General features: G+C 40.8%; 1 protein-coding gene across 7 annotated transcripts in view; it reads right to left on the bottom strand.

Moving 5' to 3' along the window:
- SIK2 (salt inducible kinase 2) overlaps positions 1 to 24,264 on the bottom strand; it is a 144,558-nt gene that overhangs the window by 36,737 nt on the left and 83,557 nt on the right. For all 7 annotated transcript variants that reach the window (XM_066244378.1, XM_066244395.1, XM_066244342.1 and 4 more), the window contains 5 exons: positions 17,579 to 17,703; positions 16,617 to 16,740; positions 15,046 to 15,266; positions 12,956 to 13,108; positions 5,735 to 5,899 (listed from right to left, as the gene is read on the bottom strand). In XM_066244378.1, the coding sequence (XP_066100475.1) occupies positions 5,735 to 5,899; positions 12,956 to 13,108; positions 15,046 to 15,266; positions 16,617 to 16,740; positions 17,579 to 17,703 (788 nt within the window). The remainder of the gene's footprint in view (positions 1 to 5,734; positions 5,900 to 12,955; positions 13,109 to 15,045; positions 15,267 to 16,616; positions 16,741 to 17,578; positions 17,704 to 24,264) is intronic.

Raw genomic sequence — 24,264 nt, 5'->3', positions numbered from 1 at the left:
ATGTTTCCTAGCTACGATAACAAGCACAAGCTTTAAAAATAGCTTGTCCTATATAATACAGCAGACAGTGCCTAATCTGTATTTTGGTCCTGATGACCTCACAGACTACAATTTAAATTTTTTAAGGGACTTAGATCTTAAAAATAAATAAATTATGTTGCTCCAATTTCTGTCTAAATTCCTGGGTGAGAATGTAGTAACAGTTTATGAGGTTATTGAACGTGTTAGGTGTAGGGAAAACAGCTGTGTCAGGCTTGCTCACTTGTACTTTGCATGATTAGTGTGTGAACAGTCTATGTCAGGCTACGAGTGCTTTCCCTCAGGGCGGATTGAGGATCACTTGCCCGCCACTGTGCAGGTTGCCATTTTGCTGTTTGTTTGCCTGCTGCCACGAGAAGAGGTTTTCTAATAAATGGTAATGGCCCAATGCTTTCCAACTCTGCAGTTCCTCTATCATCTGCCGGAATCCAGTGTGAACCTGCCTGGCCTTAGCCACCCGCATCACACTAGACAAAGGAAAAAAAGACTGTCCTCAGGAAGTGATGTCTCAGAGGCATGGACACTAACTCCTCGTATTCAGCAACTTGGCTAATACCTGTCTGTGCAGCCTAGCATTGAGCTGCTTCGACTGTGCTCTAGGCAAACTCATTGTTCAGCTTCTGAGTCAGCATTATCTCCAGGCTCCCTATTTCTGATAATGGCTCATACCATCCCTATTATCTAGGCTCAAAATACTCCTACCAGTCTGTACTGCTCTCTGGACCCTAATATTCTACCAATTTTGTCTGTATAATCTCATTTATATAATTCCCCTCTTCTCTAGTTTCTTAAGCACTATCCTAGTTCAGGCCCTTATTATCTCCCCCACTGAACACATGTTCTAAACTTTACTGTCCTTGTTACCAGTCTCTCCCCTACCCAATGCAGTCTATGTATTCTTCCTGGCTAATTTATGAAGTACAACATGGATCACAGTGATTCTCTGATCAAAAAATTTCAATTGTATCCTACTACCTTGAAAAAAGTCCACTTGTAAAAACTCTTTTGATGACACTGAACACATTCCAACATTGAGAGCCCTAGTCTAGAGAAAAGGCCTACAGTCCTTTGCCTGCCATTCAAAGCTAAGCTGTCTTTATTTCGTACAACTCCCCTTCACAACCTCTTTCCTCAGACACCCTGAGCTACAGCTCTGACCCAGATAGACCCAGGCTTTCCTGATGTTTGCTATTGCCCAGGTTCTCCCCCTACGTAGCACCACTCTTGTTTCTACCCACCCAGATTTGCACACCTCTCAATGGCCAGCTCTACTGTTACCCAGAGGCCTTCCTGTTCAAACCAGCTAAAATCAGCTCCCCGCTGCTTACTTCTAGTCTTGCAGCATTTTGATTTATATTTTTTAAAGTACCAATTATTCTGTAAACCAATATGAAGGAATAGAAGAAGAAATCAATAAAATAATTCCATTGACAACTGCATCAAAAAGCATAAAATATCTAGGAATAAATTTAACCAAACAGGTGAAAGCCCTGTACTCTGAAAACTATAAGACACTGAAGAAAGCAGAAGACACAAAAAATGAAGCATATAGCATGTTCATGGATTGGAAGAATTAATATTGTTAAAATGTTCCTACTATCAAAGCAATGTACAGCTTAAATGTAATCATTATTCAAATACCAATGGCATTCTTCTCAGAACTAGAACTAATCCTAAAAGATTGCCTATAGCCAAAGAAATCTTGAGAAAGAACAAAGTGAGAGGGATCATGCTTCTTGATTACAAAATTTACTACAAAGCTACAGTAATCAAATTTACTACAAAGCTACAGTATGGTACTGGCATAAAAATAGATACAGACATCAATGGAATAGAGAGCCCAGACATAAATCCTCCAATAAATAAATAAATAAATTGACTTATATGGTAAATTAATCTATGACAAGGAAGTAAGAATATACAATGTGGTAAAGACAGTCTCTTCAATAGTAGTGTTGGCAAAACTGGACAAATACCTGTAAAAATGAACCAATTCTCTTTCTTACACCATACACAAATATAAACTCAAATGGGTTAGAGAGTTACATGTATGACCTGAAACTATAAAACCTCTAAAAGAAAACAGGCAGTGAACAATTAATATAAATTATTTTTTTTGAGAGAGAGGAAGGTAGAGGGAGAAGGGGAATGAGAGAAGGAAGAGAGAGAAAGAGAAATAAGGGCATCAATTTGTTGTTCCTTTTGGTTGTGCCACTGATTGCTTCTCATGTGTGCCTGATGGGCTTGAACTGGCAACCTCAGGGTTGAGCCAGAACCCTTGAAAATGAGCTGGTGGCCCAGGGATCAAATTGGCAACCTTGGCACTCTGGGATGATGCTCTATTTACCAGGGTTAGCAGTAAACTCTTTTTTCTTTTTTTAGTGAGTGAGAGACAGACAGAGGCAGAAAGACAGGGACAGACAGACAGAGAAGGATGAAGAAGCATCAGCTTGTAGTTGTGGCACTTTAGTTGTTTACTGATTGCTTCTCATATGTGTCTTGACCAGGGGGCTCCAGCCAAGCCAGTGACCCCTTGCTCAAGCCAAAGACCTTGGGTGTTAGGCCAGCAACCTATGGGTTCAAGCCAGTGACCATGGGGTCATGTTAATGATCCCATGCTCACCCAGTGACCCTGCACTCAAGCTGGTAAGCCTGTGCTCAAGCCAGATGAGCCCGTGCTCAAACCGGTGACCTTGGGTATTTGAATCTGGGTCCTCTGCATACCAGGCCAATGCTCTATCCACCGCGGCACTGCTGGGTCAGGCAGCAATAAACTCTTTCAACATTGGTCTCAGTAATATCTTTTGGATACATTTCCTTGGGCAAGTCAACAACACCAAAAAAAAAAAAAAAAAAAAAAAAAAAAAAGGGGACTGCATCAAATTAAAAAGTTTCTGCACAGTGAAGTAAACAACAAAACAGAAAGACAAGTTACTGAATGGAAAAAGATATTTGCCAATGACACATCCAAAAAGTGGTTAATATCTGAAATATATAAGGAACTAAAACAGTTTAACAGCAAAAGCAAACTAACAAACAAAATCATCTGGCCTGTGGTGGCACAGTGGATAAAGCATTGATCTGGAATGCTGAGGTAACTGGTTTGAAACCCTGAGCTTTCCTGGTCAAGGCTCATAGCAACTATGAGTTGGTACTTCTTACTCCTGCTCTCTCTTTAAAATCAATAAATCAAATGTAAAAATAAGGAAAGAAAGAACAAGAGAAAGAAAGAAAGAGAGAGGCCCTGGCCGGTTGGTTCAGTGGTAGAGCATCGGCCTGGCGTCCGGAAGTCCCGGGTTCGATTCCCGGCCACGGCACACAGGAGAAGCACCCATCTGCTTCACCACCCCTCCCCCTCTCCTTCCTCTCTGTCTCTCTCTTCCCCTCCCTCAGCCAAGGCTCCATTGGAGCAAAAGATGGCCCGGGTGCTGGGAATGGCTCCTTGGCCTCTGCCCCAGGCGCTAGAGTGGCTCTGGTCGCGACAGAGCGACGCTCAGGATGGGCAGAGCATCGCCCCCTGGTGGGTGTGCCGGGTGGATCCTGGTTGGGCACATGCGGGAGTCTGTCTGACTGCCTCCCTGTTTCCAACTTCAGAAAAATACAAAAAAAAAGAGAGAAAGAGAGAAAAAGAAAAAAGGAAAGAAAGAGAAAGAAAGGAGAAAGAGAAAGAAAGAAATAAAGAGAGAGAGAGAGAAATGAATGAATGAATGAATGGGCAGAGGACCTGAATAGACATTTTTCCAAACAGGAAATACAGATGGCCTATAGATCTATGACAAGATGCTCAATGTCACTAATCATCAGAGAAATGTAAGTTAAAACCACAATGAGCTATCACCTTACACCTATCATAATGGCTATCATCAATAAATCAACAAACAAGTGCTGGTAAGGGTGTGAAGAAAAGGGAACCTTCCTGCACTGTTGGTGGGAATGCAGTCTGGTGTAGCCACTGTGGGGAACAGTATGGAGATTCCTCAAAAAATTAAAAACAGAGCTGCCATATGATTCAGCAATTCCATGTCTAGGTATATATCTGAATAAACCCAAAACACTAATTCAAAGAAATATATGCACTCCTATCTTTATTGCAGCATTATTTAAAATAGGCAAGAAATGAAGCAATCTAGGCCTCCATCAATAAAATGAATATATATAATAAAATAAAATGAATATAGAAAATGTGATATACATATACAATGGAATATTGCTTAGCAGTAAAAAGGAATGAAATCTTGTCACTTGTGACAGCATGGATGGACCTAGAGTATATTGTGCCAAGCGACAGAAGTCAGACAGAGAAAGACAAATGCCATATGATCTCACTTATATGCAGAGTCTGAAAAAATCAAAACAAGTGAAGAAACAAGATAAAAACCAACACATAGATAAAGAGAACAAGCTGATGGTGGAGGGGCTAAAAAACAACCAAGGCTCAATTATATTTCATTAATTTATTCAGTACCTGGCACACTGTCTTCAATTATACCTGTCTTTTCTGTTAGACTATAAGCCCTGAAGCGGAATTCATGTCTGAGTCACCTTTTTATTATCTAAACAGGCTAAAAAGACAGGAAACCAATGTTTATTAAGTACCTGCAATTTGGTCAGAACCTCACACACATCTTACTTAATCCTCAAAATAGTCACATAAAGTTGGTTGTCTCTATAATATAAGAGAAAACAGAGGTTCAAAGAAGTTAGTTACCTAGCTCAGTTCACATAGCGAGTAAAGAACAAAGTCTAGCCTGACCAGGTGGTGGCATAGTGGATAGAGTGTTGGACTGGGATGCGGAGGACCCAGGTTCAAAACCCCAAGGTTGCTGGCTTGAGCACAGGCTCCTCTGGCTTGACTGCAGGCTCACCAGCTTGAGCCCGAGGTCGCTGGCTTGAGCAAGGGGTCACTCGGTCTGCTGTAGTCCCCCTCTCACAAGGCACATATGAGAAATCAATCAATGAACAACTAAGGAACCTCAACGAAGAACTGATGCTTCTCATCTCTCTCCTTTCCTGTCTGTCTGTCCCTATCTGTCTCTGTATGTCTCTCTCTGTTTTTGTCACACACACACAAAAAAAGAACAAAGTCTACTTTGAATATACGCCAAGGCTTGCCCATTTATATGATCCTTTGTACAATACTTGATGCTAAGTTTATAAAACACATATTAGAAGTAAATATCCATTAAATGAGAGAAGCTGTCACCTTCCACATTCTAAAAGCCACCTTTCTGTAGTACACCAGGGTAAACTTATGTCCTTTACTCATGTCCAAACAGGACAGAAAGATGGCCAAACAAGCCAGCTTATCACTGCGCAGCTACAGCACATGCAGCGGGAAAGAGGCAATCAACACAGGCATAGCTTCAGTCAGTTATGTTTATTTTCAGAATTACAATGTTTAAAAAAATATTCAAAACTTATGCGGGACCTGGAAACCTGAAGAGAGAAACACCGACTAGGGAAGAAAGAAAGATGGTGAGGTCTGACAAGTCAGTGAGAGAGCTGTGACAGTAAGCGGGTGATGGGAGCTGCATTCAGCCCTGAATACTTTTTTCTGGTCTTTGGCACAAGAACAGCACTCCTGAGAGACTTGAGAAAATGGCAAAGTTCAACAAAGTCCAAGTACAACACCTGCGGACCAAATCAAAGTCTCCAGCCAACCTATAGACTCAGAGTCCCTCAAACATACCCGTACCTTTGGAGTGTCAACACACTCTTCTTCCATAAAGGCTGCCTCTGCCTGGCAGCTGGATGCTGGGAATGGAAAGGCCTCCGCAGTGGATGCCTGCGGGAGGAGGGCCGATTGCATCAGCCGCATATTCGGTGAATGCACGGTCACTGGGAAGCCCACCGTCTGTGCCTATAAACATGGGAAGAACACATTGTTTGGGAACATTAATACTTTCTATATAAATACATAAATTTTTGGAATAAAATAATTCTTCCTGGTACGAGTAAAAGATAAATTGTTATTTGTTGGAAACTCCAGAAAAGATTTGATGAAATATGTATATGGTACAGGTATTGATTTGAAGCATCCTCAGCAATCCACTGTTCTTTTTTCTTGACACAGAGAGGGCCAGGGACAGACAGGAAGGGAGAGAGATGAGAAGCATCAATTCTTTGTTGCAGCACCTTAGTTGTTCATTGATTGCTTTCTCATATATGTTTTGACAGGGGGGCTACAGCAGAGGGAGTGACCCCTTGCTCGAGCCAGCAAACTTAGGCTCAAGCCAGCAATCATGGGGTCATTTCCATGATTTCATGCTCAAGTCAGTGACCTGTGCTCAAGCTGGTGAGCCCGTGCTGAAGCCAGTGACCTCAGGGTTTTGAACCTGGGTCCTCTGCATCCTAGTCCAACGCTCTATCCACATCACCACCACCTGGTCAGGCAGCCATCACTATTCTGAGATAGGTCATACACGCTCCATAATGAGGTACATAACTTTCATAGAGATGACAAGAAAGCTAGTCTTTGTAATAATCTAAGAATGCTCCTTTTTTTTGTCCAATCAACAAACACATGTTGTCTATAATCTTACATATATTACCCTGGAAAGTTATAAAGAAAATCCCTGCCTTTAGGAGCTCAAAACTGAACCAGGGATAGACACACACACCCACAACTAAATATAATACAAGTACACTGCAGTAAGTGCTATTTATCTGTCTGTCTTTTCTGTGTAGGGGTGGGGTGGGTAAGATGCTATTTATTTCTTGGCAAGGGTGTGTGTGTAAAGAGGAAGAAAAAAGAAGCAGCAGTTACTTGGAGGTGACAAATTCTTGTCCCTCTTTGAAGGAGACAGCCAGAACACAGCTTGCTGGCCCAGCGGAAAGAGAGAAGCCGATAGCTGAGTAACTTAAGTTCCTGAAGTCAAACTACTATAGAAAGCTCCTGGTGGTGTTAAGTCCATTCTTCATGTCTCCTTGGTTAAGAACTCTAAGAAAACAAAGCATTAAAACTCTTCTTTTGAAAAATCATTTTAAAAAGATCCTTCCATTCTGACGGTGGGCAAGGGTCGATTTTTTTTTAATTTTTTTTTTTTACAGAGACAGAGAGAGAGTCAGAGAGAGGGATAGACAGGGACAGACACACAGGAACGGAGAGATGAGAAGCATCGATCATTAGTTGTTCGTTGCACATTGCAACACCTTAATTATTCATTGATTGCTTTCTCATATGTGCCTTGACCGGGGACCTTCAGTAGACCGAGTAACCCCTTGCTGGAGCCAGTGACCTTGGGCCCAAGCTGGTGAGCTTTGCTCAAACCAGATGAGCCCTCGCTCAAGCTGGCGACCTCGGGGTCTCGAACCTGGGTCTTCCACATTACTATGTGACATCAGTAGGCTACTTAACCCTTCTGAATCTTATTTTCTTCATCTATAAAAAAGGGCACATTACTTATCTCACAGTGAAGTTAGTGTAAAAGGTAACATGTAAAATCCTTCACTCAGTAATGTTAATTCCTCCTTTCTTTTTCTTTCTGAAGTCTTAAAATGATCACAAGAATTTAAAATAGGAATTAGACTGCAAAGTGAATACAGTTTGTTCTCAGGCACTATCTAACGGTTCTCAGTTAGAATTTCAGGTTGATTGTTTTCAATGATGGGGAGATGTGTTAGAAATACATTTTATATTTGAATATACTTTGTATCTAGAATATACTTTATATTTGGTACATTGCAACACCACTGGGCATACTGCATGAAATAAAGAACAGAATAGCAATAGCAAAGTGTTGTATTGTTACAAGGATGGTAAAAAGGAGCACAAATACATTGGTTACCATTCTGAGCATGATAGAGAAAGAGCTTGTCTCATATTGTCATTCTGCAGGCTTATATCCTGGGTCACTTTTGAAGCTAAACAACTTTTCTTTCAGCATTGGTCATTAAATTAATATTTTTTAGCCACCATATCACAATGTATATTCTTCTCTCCCTCACATCAAATTTTCAATCAAAACATAAAGGTGAACTTTGATTTCTTTCTCAGAATTGTTAGACTGGCCCCACATGAAAGTAATCCACATTATTATGTCAAAGCACTACTGAAAAATATCACACTGGAAGCGAGAACCCAGTGTGGTCACTCTGACGTGCAGCTCTTTCTCAGTCCCTACCTTTCATCCACGGTGACTTCTCACACGGCGGGGTAGTGCCATGCCAGACTAGGCGTAACAACACCCAACAACTGTCACATTCAACCTGGACTCTGACAACATTTTACCGTGAACTTGGTAAGGACAGAGCAATAACACATTTTATTCTGACAGTCACTTCATGGTAAGGTTTAGGGGTCTGCTTTTTAGGATTCTTGCAACCAGTGAGGGGACTAAGTTTTTTTGGAATTAGATAAATTATAAATATTCAAATGGCATGCTCAGCTCTACAGACCTGACTAAAGAATATGTTATAACTAGATGATTGAGTAATATCCCAAGGAAGCAGACATTAACAGTTTCTCTGGTAATAAACAATGATCATCTCTAATGAACTAACTGTAATGAATTTATAAAGTACATTTACTTTTTAAGATTTTATTTATTCATTTTAGAGAGGAGGAGGGGAGGAGCAGGAAGCATCAAGTCCTATATGTGCCTTGACCAGGCAAACCTAGGGTTTTGAACCAGTGACCTCAGTGTTCCAGGTTGATGCTTTATCCACTGCGCCACTACAGGCCATGAATTTAAAACCATATGTTTCTTGTTTTGAATCTCTTATTCTGACTTTTCTTTCTAGAACCATGAAAATAAAAATAATGTTCCTTCCTATGAGAAAATCTTTACTGTTCCAGTTAGAATACACTTGTTATTAATAGACTTGTGTCTCCCTGCCCAAATCCATATGGGCAGTTGTAACTTATTAGATGCATTTTGAACATAACAGACATTGTGAAACTGTAAATCCAGATTTACAGTTGTATAAATTAATAAGGAATAAATAATAACACAAGAATAAACTCTCCTAAAAACTCTGTTTTGCATACTCACAACTGTGAACCTCCTTTTGCCAGTCCTTTTATGTTGAAGCCCTAACCCCCAATATGACTAACTTTGGAGATAGGGCCTTAAAAGTGATAAAATTAAGGTTATTAGGTTATAAAGGTGGGATTCTTTAGGACTGGTGTCCTTCTAAAAAGAGGACGAAGCACCAGCTCTGTCTCTCTCTCTCTGCACACATGCAAAAGAAAAGCCATGTAGGGGCACAGCAAGAAGGCATCTCTCTACAAACCAGGAAGGAAGTCCTCACTGGAAACCAAACCTGATGGCATCTTGATCCTGGACTTGAAGCCTGCAGAACTCTTAGAAAGAAGCCACCCAGTCCATGGTACTTTGTTATGACAATCCTAGTTGACTAATACAATACTTTTCATAACAGTTATGGAAAGCAACTTTTTTTTTTCTTTTTTCATTGAAGTGAGAGGAGGGGAGATAGACAGACTCCCGCATATGCCCTGTCTGGGGCCCATGCTCAAATCAATTGAGCTACCCTCAGTGCATGAGGTTGATGCTTTGACCAATCAAGCCACTGGCTGTGGGAGAGGAAGAGGGAGAGAAGGTGGAGAGGGAGGGGAAGAGAAGCAGATGGTTGTGTGACAAAGGATTAAAAAGTTAGCCTAAGCAACACCATTTTGTGCCTCCAGGAGCCCACCCTTTTGAAATTTTTGCAAAGCTAAGTCAAATTGCAAGTTGTGCTGTCAGGAGTATATATCAGCATGCCAGGAACTTGTGATAGGGACTTTTCAAAAATGCGGCAGAGAGCTCCCTATTTTGCTTTAAAACAATTTTTTTTTTAAAATTTATTGATTTTAGTGAGAAAGGAAGGGATTTTAAGAGAGAGAGAGAGAAAGAGAGAGACAGGAACACAGAGCCATTCTTACATGTGCCCTGACTGGAGATCAAACCAGCAACCTCTGTGCTTCACGATGATGTTCCAACCAACTGAGCTTTTCAGTCAGGGCCTGTTTCACTTCTGTAGCTGCGCTCACATCTGCTAGGTCCTGATAAGCTAACTGATTCTGTTTCGCTTTTGTAACCGATGTCTGTTTTGTTTCTGTAACTGCTACTTACATCTACTAGGCTTCCTTATCTAAACTTTGTAGTTTTTGCCTTTATAAGCCTTGAACCCCAAGCATTTGGGGCTGCATGATCTAGGTCTGTCCTAACCCCCTTGAAGCCGCCAGCTAATAAACTCCTCCTAAAAATTCATCTGGACTTTTGTGTCTTTGTGGAACTCGCTGGTTACTATACAACAATTGCTTCTCATGTGTGCCCAGACTGGGGATTGAACTCAGGACATCTGCAAGCTGGGCCAATGCTCTATCCGCTGAGCAAACTGGCCAGGGCCCAGTATTCATTTAAAATAAAAATTCAGCAAAGTGGGAATAGAGGGAACATACCTCAACATAATAAAGGCCATATATGTATATGACAAACCCACAGCTAATATTATATTCAATGGGCAAAAATTACAAACATTTCCCTTAAGATCAGGAACAAGACGTGGATGTCCACCTTCACCACTCTTATTCAACATAGTACTAGAATTCCTAACCACAGCAATCAGACAAAGAAGAAATAAAGGTATTCAAATTAGAAAGGAAGAAGCAAATCTGCCATTATTTGCAGATAACAAAAGATTCTCCCAAAAAACTACTAAAACTGATAGATGAATTCAATTAAGTAATAGGATACAAAATAAATATTCAGAAAACAGTTGCATTTTTATACACCATAATAAACTATCAGAAAGGGAACTAGAAAACAATCTCATTCACATATGCTTCAAAAAGAATAAAATACCAGGAATAAATTTAACCGAGGAGGTAAAAGACTTGTACTTGGAAAACTATAAGACACTGAAAAAAGAAATTGAAGATACAAATAAGTGGAAGCATATACTAGCTTCATGGATAGGAAAAATTAACATTATGAAAATGTCCATATTACCCAAAGCAATCTATAAATTTAGTGCATTTCCTATGAAATACCAATGGTGATTTTCACAGAAGTGTAACAAATACGTAATCCAAAAATTTAAAAGGAACCATAAAAGACACCAAATAGTCACAGCAATCTTGAGAAAGAAGAGCAAAGTTGGATAAATTAGGTTACTTGATATCAAACTATACTACAAGGTCAAAATAATCAAAACAGCCTGGTACTGGCATAAAAACAGACATATATCAATGCAACAGAATAGAGAGCCCAGAAATCAACCCGTGTTTATATGGTCAATTAGTATTTGACAAAGAAAGCAAGAATATACAATGGGGTAAATACAGTCTATTCAATAAATGGTGTTGGGAAAATTGTGCAGATACATGTAAAAAAAATGAAACTAGACCACCAATTTACAACATATACAAGAATAAACACAAAATGAATTAAAGATTTAAAACCATAAAACCTCTAAAAGAAAATGTAGGCTGTAAAATCTCTGTCATCTCTCTTAGCCATATTTTTTCTGTTATACCTCCTTGGGCAAGGAAAACAAGGAAAAAAATAAACAAATGGGGCTACATCAAACTAAAAAGGGTTTTGCACAGCAAAAGAAACCATCAAGAATATGAAAAGACAACCTACTGAATGGGGAAAGACATTGGTCAATAATACATCTGATAAGGGGCTAATATTCAAAATTTATAAAGAACTCATAACTCAATACCAAAAAACCCCAAACAATCCAATTAAAAAATGGGCTGAGGTCCTTAACAGACAAAGGAAGACACTGAGATCACTAATAGACACATAAAAGGACGCTCAATGTCACTAATCATCAGAGAAATGCAAATTAAAACCACAATGAGATATCACCTCATACCTGTCAGAATGGCTATCATCAATAAATCAACAAACAACAAGTGTTTGTGAGGATGTGGAGAGAAGGGAAACCTCACGCACTGCTGGTAGGAATGCAGATTGATGTACAGCCACTGTGGAAAGCAGTATGAAGTTTCCTTAAAAAGTTAAATGGAACTGCTTTATGACTCAGTAATTCCTCTTCTGGGAATATATCCAAGGAAACCCAAAACACTAATTCAAAGAATACATGTACCCCTATGTCCATTGTAGTGTTATTTACAATAGCCAAATCTGGAAACAGCCCTGGTGCCATCAGGAGATGAGTGGATAAAAAAGGTGTGGTACATTTACACAATGGAATTATCCCTCACCCATAAAAAAGAACAAAATCTTACCATTTGTGACAGCATGGATGGACCTAGAGGGTATTATGGTAAGTGAATAAGTCAGTCAGAGAAAACAAATGCCATACGATTTCACATATATGTGTAATCTAATGAACAAAATAAATGAAGAAACAGAATTGAAACAGACTCATAGATACAGAGAAGAGACTAGACTAATGGTTGCCAGACGGGAGAAGAATTGGGTGAAAAAGATGAAGGGAATAGATGTACTTATTTATCACTTTTATGCCGAATCTTAACAAATAAACAAACAAGCAGAACAGGAACAGACTCAGATATAGAGAACATTTAGGGGGGTTGGGAGGGTGGGTGATAAAGGTGAAGGGAGAAAGAAGTACTAATCAGTAGTTAGATAACAGTCATGGGGATGTAAAGTACAGCGGAGGGAACACAGTCAGTATTATAATAATATGTAGGGTGTCAGATGAGTACTATATTTATTGGGGTGATCACTTCATAAGTTACATAAATGTCTAATCATCGGTCATACACCTGAAACTAATATGATATTGTATGTCAACTGAAATTGAAAAAAAATAGGAAAGTGCTAAAACATTTGAAATCTAGTGAACGACAGGCAGAAACTTTATGGAAAAACAACCAAGGATGAAATCCTAACTCTTTGTACTACAAAATGAAAAATGTGTCAGCCATGTGACTAGGCACATGCATAGATAAGACTATTGACTAATAGGGCGTTACCTTGGCAACTGTTTGTTCAGCCACAGTGCTGGGCCTGCGCTGGCGGGCATCAAGCCTCTGCTCCACAGGAAAGCTGCTCCTGTGTGACTTCAGGCGCTCCACCAGCAAGTAATAAATGGCAGCGAAGTGATTGTAGCTCTTGTTCTGCAATGACTGAAAGAGAAAACAAGTGCTGAAGGCAAAGACCCATAAACCAACCCAATGATCTACCTTTGTGTTCTTAAAAACAGAGTAACAAAGCATGCCTTAAAATGAAAGCAGTTCCAGAGTTCCTAATGAAAGGCAGGTAATTCAAGTTTCTAGTATTAATTATACAAATGTGACACCTTTAAATGACCTGACTGTCCCTTTGACATTAATGTGATCCATTTGTTTTTCTTCATTCAGAGAAAATGCCATCACTGTTTTCTGTGGACATTCCTCAAGGCTGCCATATGGTCCCACCTCACTGCTGTAACTGTGGTGAATGATCGGTTAGCAACCTGAGCCAGAGGCTCTAATTCCACACCTTCAACCAGGGGTAGTCAATCTTTTTATACCTACCACCCACTTTTGTATCCTCTGTTAGTAGTAAAATTTTCTAACCGCCCACTGGTTCCCCAGTAATGGTGATTTGTAAAGTAGGGAAGTAACTTTACTTTATAAAATTGATAAAGCAGAGTTACAGCAAGTTAAAGCATATAATAATAATTACTTACCAAGTACTTTATGTCGGATTTTCGCTAAGTTTGGCAGAATAAATCTTTATAAAACAACTTACTATAGTTAAATCTATCTTTTTATTTATACTTGGGTTGTTGCTCTGCTACCGCCCACGATGAAAGCTGGAATGCCCACTAGTGGGCGGTAGGGACCAGGTTGGCTACCACTGCCTTCAATACAAGCCCAAACCATTGCAAACTCTCAAGTGAAGGATGAAAGTCTTTGGGGAACATTCTGGTGATTACTTTGGGCTGGAGACTGACATTTGGATGCTTCGATTACAGACACTGTGTCTTCATTCTTAGGTAATTTTTTCCTCTTGTTTTTGCAGTCTTGCCCTCTTGAAACTTGAAAATAAAGTTGCCTTCCAATTTTTCACATCCCTTGTTGGCCAGATTTCCCAGGGTACTAATGATACAGAGACATAACTGCTCCTTTGGCTTCTAATGCCACCTGACAGTCTGCATGGGGCTCTGGGCAGTGCACCTCAGAGCAGAGCACGCTCAGCAAAAGTCCCAGGCCAGGAGAACTGTGCACACAGCTGCTGGTCTGTCTCCACTTCATGGACACAGAAAACACCACTGAGTGCACGGTGAGTAAAGCAGGCCAGCAAGTCCGGTTTCACTTACAGCTACAGGCAAGGAAAAGGCAGCAGAGGAGACCTTAATATTCACAAGGGAATATTTAATATCTTTCTTGTTACAGTTCCTCCTTAAAAGTTTTTTCTTTCTTTCTTTCTTTCTTTCTTTCTTTCTTTCTTTCTTTCTTTCTTTCTCTTTCTTTCTTTCATTTTTTTACTGTTGTGGCAGTATTAAAAAATGTATATCTTATGAATATGTTAACTATTAAAGAAATAAAAGTGATGAGAAGTTTCCTAGGTTCAGGACATTCTCAGTTCTATGGCCCATAATAATTTTCAATTGGAATCTACCTGCTTTGCTTCTCAGTTTGTCCAGTTCTCAAGCTGAATCCACTGGCTCCTACCCTGAGCCTGCCACTCCTGTGTTCTGCTTAGCCTTCAGCCTTGCTCCATAGCTGCTCATCTAAGTTCCATATAAGCTAGTTTCTTACCTATATGAAACTTTATGTTTCATCTTGAAAGAAATTTGCTACTTTTTATTTGTTAAGCTCTAATCTTTATCTTTTCTCAGTTCTATATAAAACCTTCCTTTTGAATTTTTTGGCTGATGGGGCAAAGGCAAGAGTTTATACATTGAATAAAAGTAAAAAAATAGACTCTGATGTGATCTTCAGGGAAAACTGAACAGTATGTCGAGGCAACGGGGATGGCCATGCTAACAGACCGGGATGACAGGTGTGAGCAGGAAATTTCAAGTTTCTGAGTACAATAGATTTCTAATCTTTAGTCAAATCTCTGATCACTTTACCTCAATGGTTTTTTGCTGATCTATTCCAAGGCCATGCATCAGTCGCAGAACCTGTTCATTAAACTCCCCAATGGATGGCTCATTTTCTTGTCCTTGTGGATAGAGAACAGGTCTCTGTACCGGAACTTCTACAAGCATCCACTTATGCTCCTTGATTTGAGCTATGGTTAGCCGTTTGGACGGGTCTAGGACCAACATCCTTCGAATAAGGTGCTCACAATCTATGGAAAACACAATGTTACAAAAGTCACATAAGTCACCTTGCACTTCAGGGTGTTTGCTTGATTCATGTGACTTTGCACAATGACATTAATCTTTGTATCCTTCACAGTGCCCAGAAAGCAGAAGGTCAAATGAATAAATGAATAATGAAGGTTACTTATATTTACCAAGCTCACATGGTGAATGCTGACACACAAAATTAACCATCACCATGAATGAATACTTAAGAAAAACAGGAGGCTGTATATCTATCGTATTCTGTGCTAAGTGAACCTTTCTCCTAAATTTGTCAACTCAAAGTAGACATAGACTTTGATTTCCACAAAAGGAAAAAACAAGCCTTCTTCGTAGCATATGCAGGTAATAAATGGACCCTGTCACGACTAAGGCTGATAGACCAAGGCTGTACGTGAGGCGAGAGCTCTCCAGTGGATGGTCGCTTTCTCCTTGTCAGTGCAGCTGAGAAGATGTATGCGGAACAGTACTTCCTTCTCATGACACTATGAAAACTGCACTGCTGCACCTGTGGGCACGAGCTCATCCTCGAAGCTGACACTGTGCTCCTTACTATTTTGTGCTCCCACAAAAGCTCACCTTAGATCATGTGCTACATGCCAGGCCCAGTGCTAAGGGCTTTCTGCAGAGTAATCTCATCCTCACAACATCCCTATTGGGAACTATGTTTATTTACATTTCATAAACTGCAGAAATGGAAGCACAGAGAGGAGACAGAACTTGCCAGTGTCAGACCACTAGTAAGTGGTGAACCCAGGATTGAAACCTGGCAGTCTGGCTCCAAAGTTTACACCCCTCACTGTTGGAGGGTTATTCTACTATTACTAGGAACAAAAAAGTTAAGAATGATAATCAAAAATTATTCTAAGGAGTAAACTTTACAGCCGCCAGTGTTACAACCCAATATAAGACTGGTAGGGATTATGGCATTTCATCTTAATTCAATAGTGTTGCCAGTGGTTTTAATTAAAAATTCTTAATTTTGCCACTTCCTGCCAAATATATGGGAAAATCCTTTTCAACTTAGAATAAAATGGTTGTGAATATGTATCTACAAGGAGCTTCTCTAAGTCTAAAATAAACCTTGGACATTTATAGACCTAGAGTAAAGGGTAAGTAACACTTGCTGCTCTTAGTCTGGGGAACTTTGTTTCAATTAGGTAGGCTGGAACTTTTCTCACCTACATGGAGGGCTGCTTATTTCTATGCCTTTTAATGTAGCTCAGTCACTTTATACAGCACCCAAACTCTTAGGAAGAGGGAGGCTTCGCCTAGGCATTTCATTTGGAGCACCAATTCTGTATAACACAATTAGTAAAAGAACATGTTGTTACCTTCTGACATAAAATATGGAATCCGGAATCTTCCTTCCAAGACCCTTTGCCTCAAAATAGGAAGAGTTGGTCCATCAAAAGGCAGAGCTCCACAGACGAGGACATAAAGAACAACTCCCATGCTCTAGGAAAAAAAGCAACAGGGGCGTTTTTCTACCAAGAACTTCAAACACTCTTTGTTTTTCCAAATATCCCCAGGGTTCTTAAAATCTTATGGACTCAAAAATTTCTATTTGAATTTACTATTTTTTTTTTCTTTCATTTTTCTGAAGCTGGAAACAGGGAGATACAGTCAGACAGACTCCCGCATGCGCCCGACCGGGATCCACCCGGCACGCCCACCAGGGGCGACGCTCTGCCCACCAGGGGGCGATGCTCTGCCCATCCTGGGCGTCACCATGTTGCGACCAGAGCCACTCTAGCGCCTGAGGCAGAGGCCACAGAGCCATCCCCAGCGCCCGGGCCATCCTTGCTCCAAAGGAGCCTTGGCTGCGGGAGGGGAAGAGAGAGACAGAGAGGAAAGCACGGCGGAGGAGTGGAGAAGCAAATGGGCGCTTCTCCTGTGTGCCCTGGCTGGGAATCAAACCCGGGTCCTCCGCACGCTAGGCCGACGCTCTACCGCTGAGCCAACCGGCCAGGGCTGAATTTACTATTTTGTTAAATTTGAAAGAAAAGAATCTGAAACCTGATTACTACAATAAATTATCCTATAACAAATACCAAAATATCTGAATTTAATAATTTTTATTATTACTTAAATTACTGCTGTTAAAATGATAACATCTGTCCTTAGAAATTCTTTCATAGAATCCAATTCAAGATGCTCAATTAAATACAGTCCAGTGGACAGGGAAAGTGTGAACTACTTGCCTATGTGTTAGATACCAAGAGCTTCAAAGATGGGTCAGAATATCAAGTATTGTCATTATAGGTACATTTAACACAGCAAAGCAAAGCAGTACCCAGATATCCAGCTGCGGTCCTTCATACTGCTGCCCTTCAAAGACTTCCGGGGCTGCGTAAGGGGGGCTGCCACACCATGTTGCCAGCAGTTCACCAGTTTTAAAGAAATTCCCAAAACCGAAATCTATTGGAATGGAAATAAATGTTAATTTTCATCCACGGTCTCAACTACAGTGATTTTCTCTGTAACAAATCTTATAATATGCGATATTAGCAATATCACTACTATTTACTTTGTGAGGAGTGGGATGACATCTACCTCGTGATGTTTCCCCTAGCGCTCAGTATAATAACTAGCAAATATCAAGCATTCAAAAAATATTTTTTTAAATTAAAAAATTTAAACTTTTATTTATTTATTTTTAAGTGAGAGGAAGGGAGATAGAGAGACTCCTGCAGGTGCCCTGACTGACAGGGATCATCCTGGCAACCCCATCTGGGGCCAATGCTTGGACCAACTGAGCTATCCTCAGTGTCTGGAGTTGATGCTCCAACTGATGGAGTCACTGGCAGGAGGGGAAGAGAGAGAGAAGGGGGAGAGGAAGGAGGAGAGAACCAGATGGTCACTTCTTATGTGTGCCCTGACCAGGGACTGAACCCAGGACATCTGCATGCTAGGCCAATGCTCTATCCACGAAACCAACTGGCCAGGGCCAAAACATTTCTTTTTTTTTTTTTTTTTTTGTATTTTGTGAGAAGCAGGGGGAGGCAGACAGACAGACTCCCGCATGCACCTGACCGGGATCCACCAGGGGGCGATGCTTGGCCTATCTAGGGCACTGTTCTGCTGCAATTGGAGCCATTCTAGCGCCTGAGGCGGAGGCCATGGAGCCATCCTCAGCATCTGGGCCAACTTTGCTCCAATGGAGCCTTGGCTGCAGGAGGGGAAGAGAGAGACAGAGAGAAAGGAGAGGGGGAAGGGGGAAGAAGCAGATGGGCGCTTCTCCTGTGTGGTCTGACTGGGAATCCACACACCAGGCTGATGCTCTAGTGCTGAGCCAACTGGCCAGGGCAAAATTTCTCTTTCTTAAATGTTTATTTCCTCAGTGCAGAGCCATCTCCTACTGGCTTGGCACCCAATTAGTGCACAGCACTGACTGGACAGTGAGCTTTAAGAGGTGCCTCCAGAGGACTGGATGAAGTCTCGAGTGCCAGACTGACTGGCTATGACTTTGCATCAGTCTTTATGAGCCTGAGTTTCCCCTTCTGTAAAGCTGAAACAAATGCAGTCAGAGGTGGTTGTCAGAATCCAATGAGTTAACTGTAACTCCCACTCTGTTCACACCTTGAGGCTTTGCCATAGTCCAGTCCACCTCTCAGGCCAAAGCATTCTCTTAGCTGGTCGATGTGAAAGTTGGAGGCAAGCAGCAGAAACAGTAAAACAGTCACAACCCCAACATTACAACTTTGTGGCAGAGTACAGACTATGAAGTGAGGAGAACTGGAGCAATCTCCCATTTGTCCCTTTCTAGCTTTAAGTACTTCAGGTAATAATTTACCTTTCCTGAACCGTAGTTTCTGTATCTATAAGTGTGGGCATAACCCACCTACCCAAGGGGATGCTGTGAGAATTAACAGCGATGAAGAATGCAAAATGGCTTCTCTTTCTGTGAAGCATCATTACCAACTACTGCCTTTCAGACTAATAGGTACTGAGAAAACATACAAGAAGGGTAGAAAAAGTAGAGAGGAGCTTAAAGGCTCAGAGAGAAAAGACAGTGCATGTGGGAAGGAGCCTCAGGCACGGTCTAAACCTGCTGGACACTGTCCTGCTTGGCATCCAGATGTGTGAGGCAGTGAGAACTCCTTTTGCAATGTGACTGTGCTTTAGTCCTATATGCTTTTCCAAAATGACTGCCAGGGAGGTCTTATCATCTCAATTCCACCTCTATGACCAACCACTCACAAGACATCAGATGTTTCTATTGATATATTTCTAATTTTCTAGAAAACCTATATTCTGAAATTAGTAAAGAACTAGATACTCAAATAACATTTAAAGAGGAAAGTGTTAATTTCACTCACACAGAAGGTACAAGCAGCTCTGGATGTGTGTTTGGAGATCCTGAAATAGGTCCAATAATTGCTGTACTTAAACCATAATCACAGAATGAGTGTTTGCACATGTAAGGATATGCTTACACATTTGCACATGTTGAGGATATGCTCCAAATAGACCTGTGAAGTTTTAACATCTCAAACAGCCAATATAGAACTCCTTCATTCTGAACTTCCCTGGACTCTGGTGGAATGAATTCAAGGGGGTAACTGGGCCAGAGGACTGCCGGGGAGGCAGCCTGACCTCTATCACCTGAGCTCTCTCACTGGTAATTTCATCAGCAAGAAGAAAGTGACATCAAGAAAAGCATCTGTGCCTGGGAATCCCAGTCTCAACCTCGGCTTTCCATGTCTAGGACAAAGAAAGTGCCCCGTTTACTTATAAGAAGTAGTACTAAGCAACTAAGCCAATGATTACTTATATTTCCTGTAAGTAACTAAAGGAAAAATCTGAGACTGTAGCAACAATAAAACACCAAAACACAATCAGGTCTATGAAGGTTATCACTAACGGAACATGTGCAGATGTTTTGTATAACCTTGCCAGAGCACTTATACACATTGTTTTTGTGATCAATCGTGTGATATACCAGTTAAGGAAGACTTTAAAGTCAGGCAGATTTGGAATTGAATCCTGGCTTTTCCACTTAGCTGTGTGATCTTGGGTAAATTAAACTTCTCAAAGCCTTAGTTTTCTCATTCACAAAATGAGGACAATACCTATACTTCATATAGACACTGTGAGTAACCTATTATATATTATGCCATTACTTATAAGTAGATAATATATAATGCTTGAGCCACTTAATAGAATAAAAAAAATAGCAATTCTTCTCTTATTCTACTTATCTGCCTTCTCCATCAGACTACACTCCTTGAGAGCAGGGGGGAGGGTGATATATGTCTGAATTCCCAGCACTTGACACACTCTCTGTAGACAGCATCGTTCAGTAAAGGTTTGCTGAATGAATATGTTGTCATCATCTCTTTTAAAAGTGCTTACTATGTGTCAGAAACATATCTAAGCTCTCTGAAGATGACTTCATCCTAATAACCTATTCAGTATCCCTATTTTAAGAGAAAGTGAGGGTAGAAAGGACCTTGCTAGAGGTTATACTAAGTTGTAGAACTGGAACAGAAACAAGCCACTGCTAACCACCACCTTCCTATCCATCACTGGCACAGAGATATGTAGCTATTTTTGAGCAAGTTAACAATGATCAGATTTAAGAAGAGGCACTTAAAAATAAAAGCCTTTTTATTTCTTCACAGGCACCGGGAGGATGTGCTTCAATCAGTCTATAGCTCTCTGACTAAAAGCGTACAGAAATGAGGGATGAGGGATGAGCAAGAGGATGAAATGTGGAAAGAGCACAGCTGTGCAGGACTTGTTTCTTGTCACCATTTATTCAAATGGAATGCACTGATGTCTCATCCTACTGACAAAATTCACTGCATTCTTTCATTAAACTGCTGTGTGCATACATATATCAACCACTGTGCAAACACAGAAGAGAGTCAAGCCACAACACAAGATAACAAAAGATGCTATATTTTCATCTCATTTTTGGAAAGTGTTATGAAAACAATTATTTGGGCATTCATTCCTTATTATGCTAGACCCAGACACAGCCTGGCTTTGCTGGAAAGGAAACATTCTTCCAGTTTAATTTCTTCTATAATATTCTGATCTGTAAGTCAATACCTAAAATGATAGCTGTTATGTCTCTCAGATATTTTGTTTTGTTTATCATAAAAGTTATGCCACTGAATGTTGGATTCACTTTGATATTGCTTAACTTTTAATTTTGAAATAATTTTAGACTTACAGAAGAGCCGCAGAGATGAAGGAGAATTCCCCATGCTCTTTGTCTAGCCTCCCCTGGTGCTAACGTTTTATGTAACTACAGTAGTGCAATTATCAAAACTAAGAAAGTAACATTGATTCAATACTACTAACAAAACCATAAATTCCATCAGTTTCTCTTACTAATGTCCCTTCTTTAGTTCAGGATTTCACAATGCGTTTAGTGGTCTTGTCTCCTCCAATTTGTAAGTGCTCCTCAGTGTTCCCTCTTTCATGACCACAGATAGTACAGGTCAGGTCTTTTGTAGCCTGTCCCTTGGTTTGGGCTTGGCTGCTATTTTATGATTAGATTAAGACTGTGAATTTTTGGCAGGAACATCACAGAGATGAACTGCTCTTCTCAGTGCATAGTATCGGGGGTGCATGGTATTATGGCTAATTATTGGTGGGGTCAACCTTGATCTCCTAATTACGGTGGCATGTGTTGGGTTGCTCCCCTGTAAAGTTACTGTTTTTCCCTTTGTTATCAATATTTTAGAAAAATATAGAGACTACACAGACCTGTTTCTCCTCAGCCTCTCACCCACTAACTTAAGTCGGATTCATCAGTAGATCCTGACCACAGCAGTGATTACTGCAGTGTTCCAACGGTGAGCTCATTTCCATAGTTCCTCTCCACTTACCAATTGCAAGTCTTCTTTAAAGAAAGAAGAGTTGTCCCTTTTCACTTTTAATTATTTATTAAGTCATTTAATCAATATTTATGATATTGTCATATTTGTCTTAAGTTTTTTATTGTATTGTTGGGACTATAAGTCAATATTATTGATATACTGATATTTATTTTGATATTCGTAATTCCATCTATGCCACTAGGAGCTAATTCAGGTTGGCTCCTGCATTTTTTCAACATGTCCCATCTTTTCAAAATTTCATTTTATTTTAAGGATTTCCCTGGTTTTTAATTTTTTTTGAATTGGGAGGTGTTCTAGGCTTGTCTTATACTTTCCATGCCCCAGCTGTGAAATCAACCACTTTTCCAAAGGGACCTTGGTTCCTGTACAGAAGAATTTTGTTTGGAAACCAGAACTAGGACAAAGATGTGCTCATTACAGCTGGGATGTCACTGCTTTTAGGCCCTGTCGGCAGACAGTTAGGAAGCACATGTATAAATGCTAATTCATGTGCGAACACACACGTTTTCTTTTGTACCCATCTGTTTGTATATGTATTCTCAAAAATCCCTCAGTTCATCTGACCCGTGGTGGCACAGTGGATAAAGCATCGACCTGGAATGCTGAGGTCGCTGGTTCGAAACCCTGCACTTGTCTGGTTAAGGCACATGTGGGAGTTGATGCTTCCTGCTCCTCCCCCTTCTCTCTCTTTCACTCTCATTCTCTCTCCTCTCTAAAATGAATAAATTTTTAAAAATCCCTCAGTTCATAATGATACTTTTCACACCAATCCAGCTTTCAGTCAAGCATTATTTTGATACTATTTTTATTCATTAATGATTGAATAACTCTGAAGGGAAACTATTCTGAAGGGAAAATGATGCAGGACAGAAAGAAGTTAGGGAAAGCTCAGCTCCTGACACCTGGAATGAAGAAGTCCCATAAGCTGCAAGGTCCTCTCACCAGGCCCCACCTCCACACATGATCAAAAAGAAGTAAATTGGCAGGAAATTCCTGTGGTGGTCACAGAAGTCAACTAGAAGAACTAGCTAAAAGCAGGTCCATCCAAAATGGAGAAAAAATTCACCCGAAAACTACCCCAATGCTCATTATACCATTGTTACAATGAAAACTGACACTACAGGCAGAAGGGGGCGCCAACGGTGACAAAGGCCCTTCTAGAACGAAGCATATTAGGAACAAGACCCCTTCCCAACCAGTAAGCAGAGACAGAATTTGGTGCCACTAAGGTCAGGAACGACCAACCCACCTTTGGAAACACATAAAATCCCCAAAACTGACAGACTGTGGCGCACAGCCACTCGTGAGTCAGCTGCACCCACTGGGACGTACACTCCTCCTTCTGGGTAGCACCTGTGAGACCTGCAACCAGGAAGGAGCGGGGTGTCGGAGGCAGTGGCAGCCCCTCTGGAGCTCACCGCCCAGTTCTGTCTCCTGGAACCCATGTCCTGGCTTCTTTCTCTCAACCTAAATACAACTGGCTTTGGCTTTCAACTGGACTCTGATCTTGAATTCTTTCCTGCACAAAGGTAAGAACCTGTAGGTTACGGAGCACTAGAGTCCCCATGTCCAGTGACATAAAGAAGTTTCTTTCCTCTGCAGTAATTTGTAATTTGGGTAAAAGTAATTGTTTGAACCCTCCATCATAATATATGTTGAATTTGTTAGATCAACCATGATTTTCAACATTTTTTGAACATAGCAGAAAAAGGACAAATCATCCTCAAAAAATCTCTTAGCTTCTCAATATGAAATAATAAGTTTTGGCCCTGGCCAGTTGGCTCAGCAGTAGAGTGTCTGCCGAGTGTGCTTAAGTTCAGGGTTCGATTCCCAGTCAGGGCACACAGAAGTAACTATGCTTCTCCCCCTTCCCTTCTCTCTCTCTTCTCCAGAAGCCTTAGCTCAGTTGGAGCAAGTTGGCCACGGGTGCTGAGGATGGCTCCATGGCCTTGACTTAGGCGATGAAATAGTTAGGTCGCCGAGCAATGGAGCAGTGGCCCCAGAAGGGCAGAGCATCGCCCTGTAGAGGCTTGTCAGTTAGATCCCAGTGGGGCGCTTGTGGGATTCTGTCTGCTTCCCTGCCTGCCCACCTCTCAGTTAATTAAAAAGGAATCATGAGTTTTAG

Source organism: Saccopteryx bilineata, chromosome 1, assembly GCF_036850765.1.
Source record: "Saccopteryx bilineata isolate mSacBil1 chromosome 1, mSacBil1_pri_phased_curated, whole genome shotgun sequence".
Taxonomy (NCBI): Eukaryota; Metazoa; Chordata; class Mammalia; order Chiroptera; family Emballonuridae; genus Saccopteryx; species Saccopteryx bilineata.
Note: the sequence above shows the minus strand (reverse complement) of the source record. Positions and strands in the feature narration are given on the sequence as shown.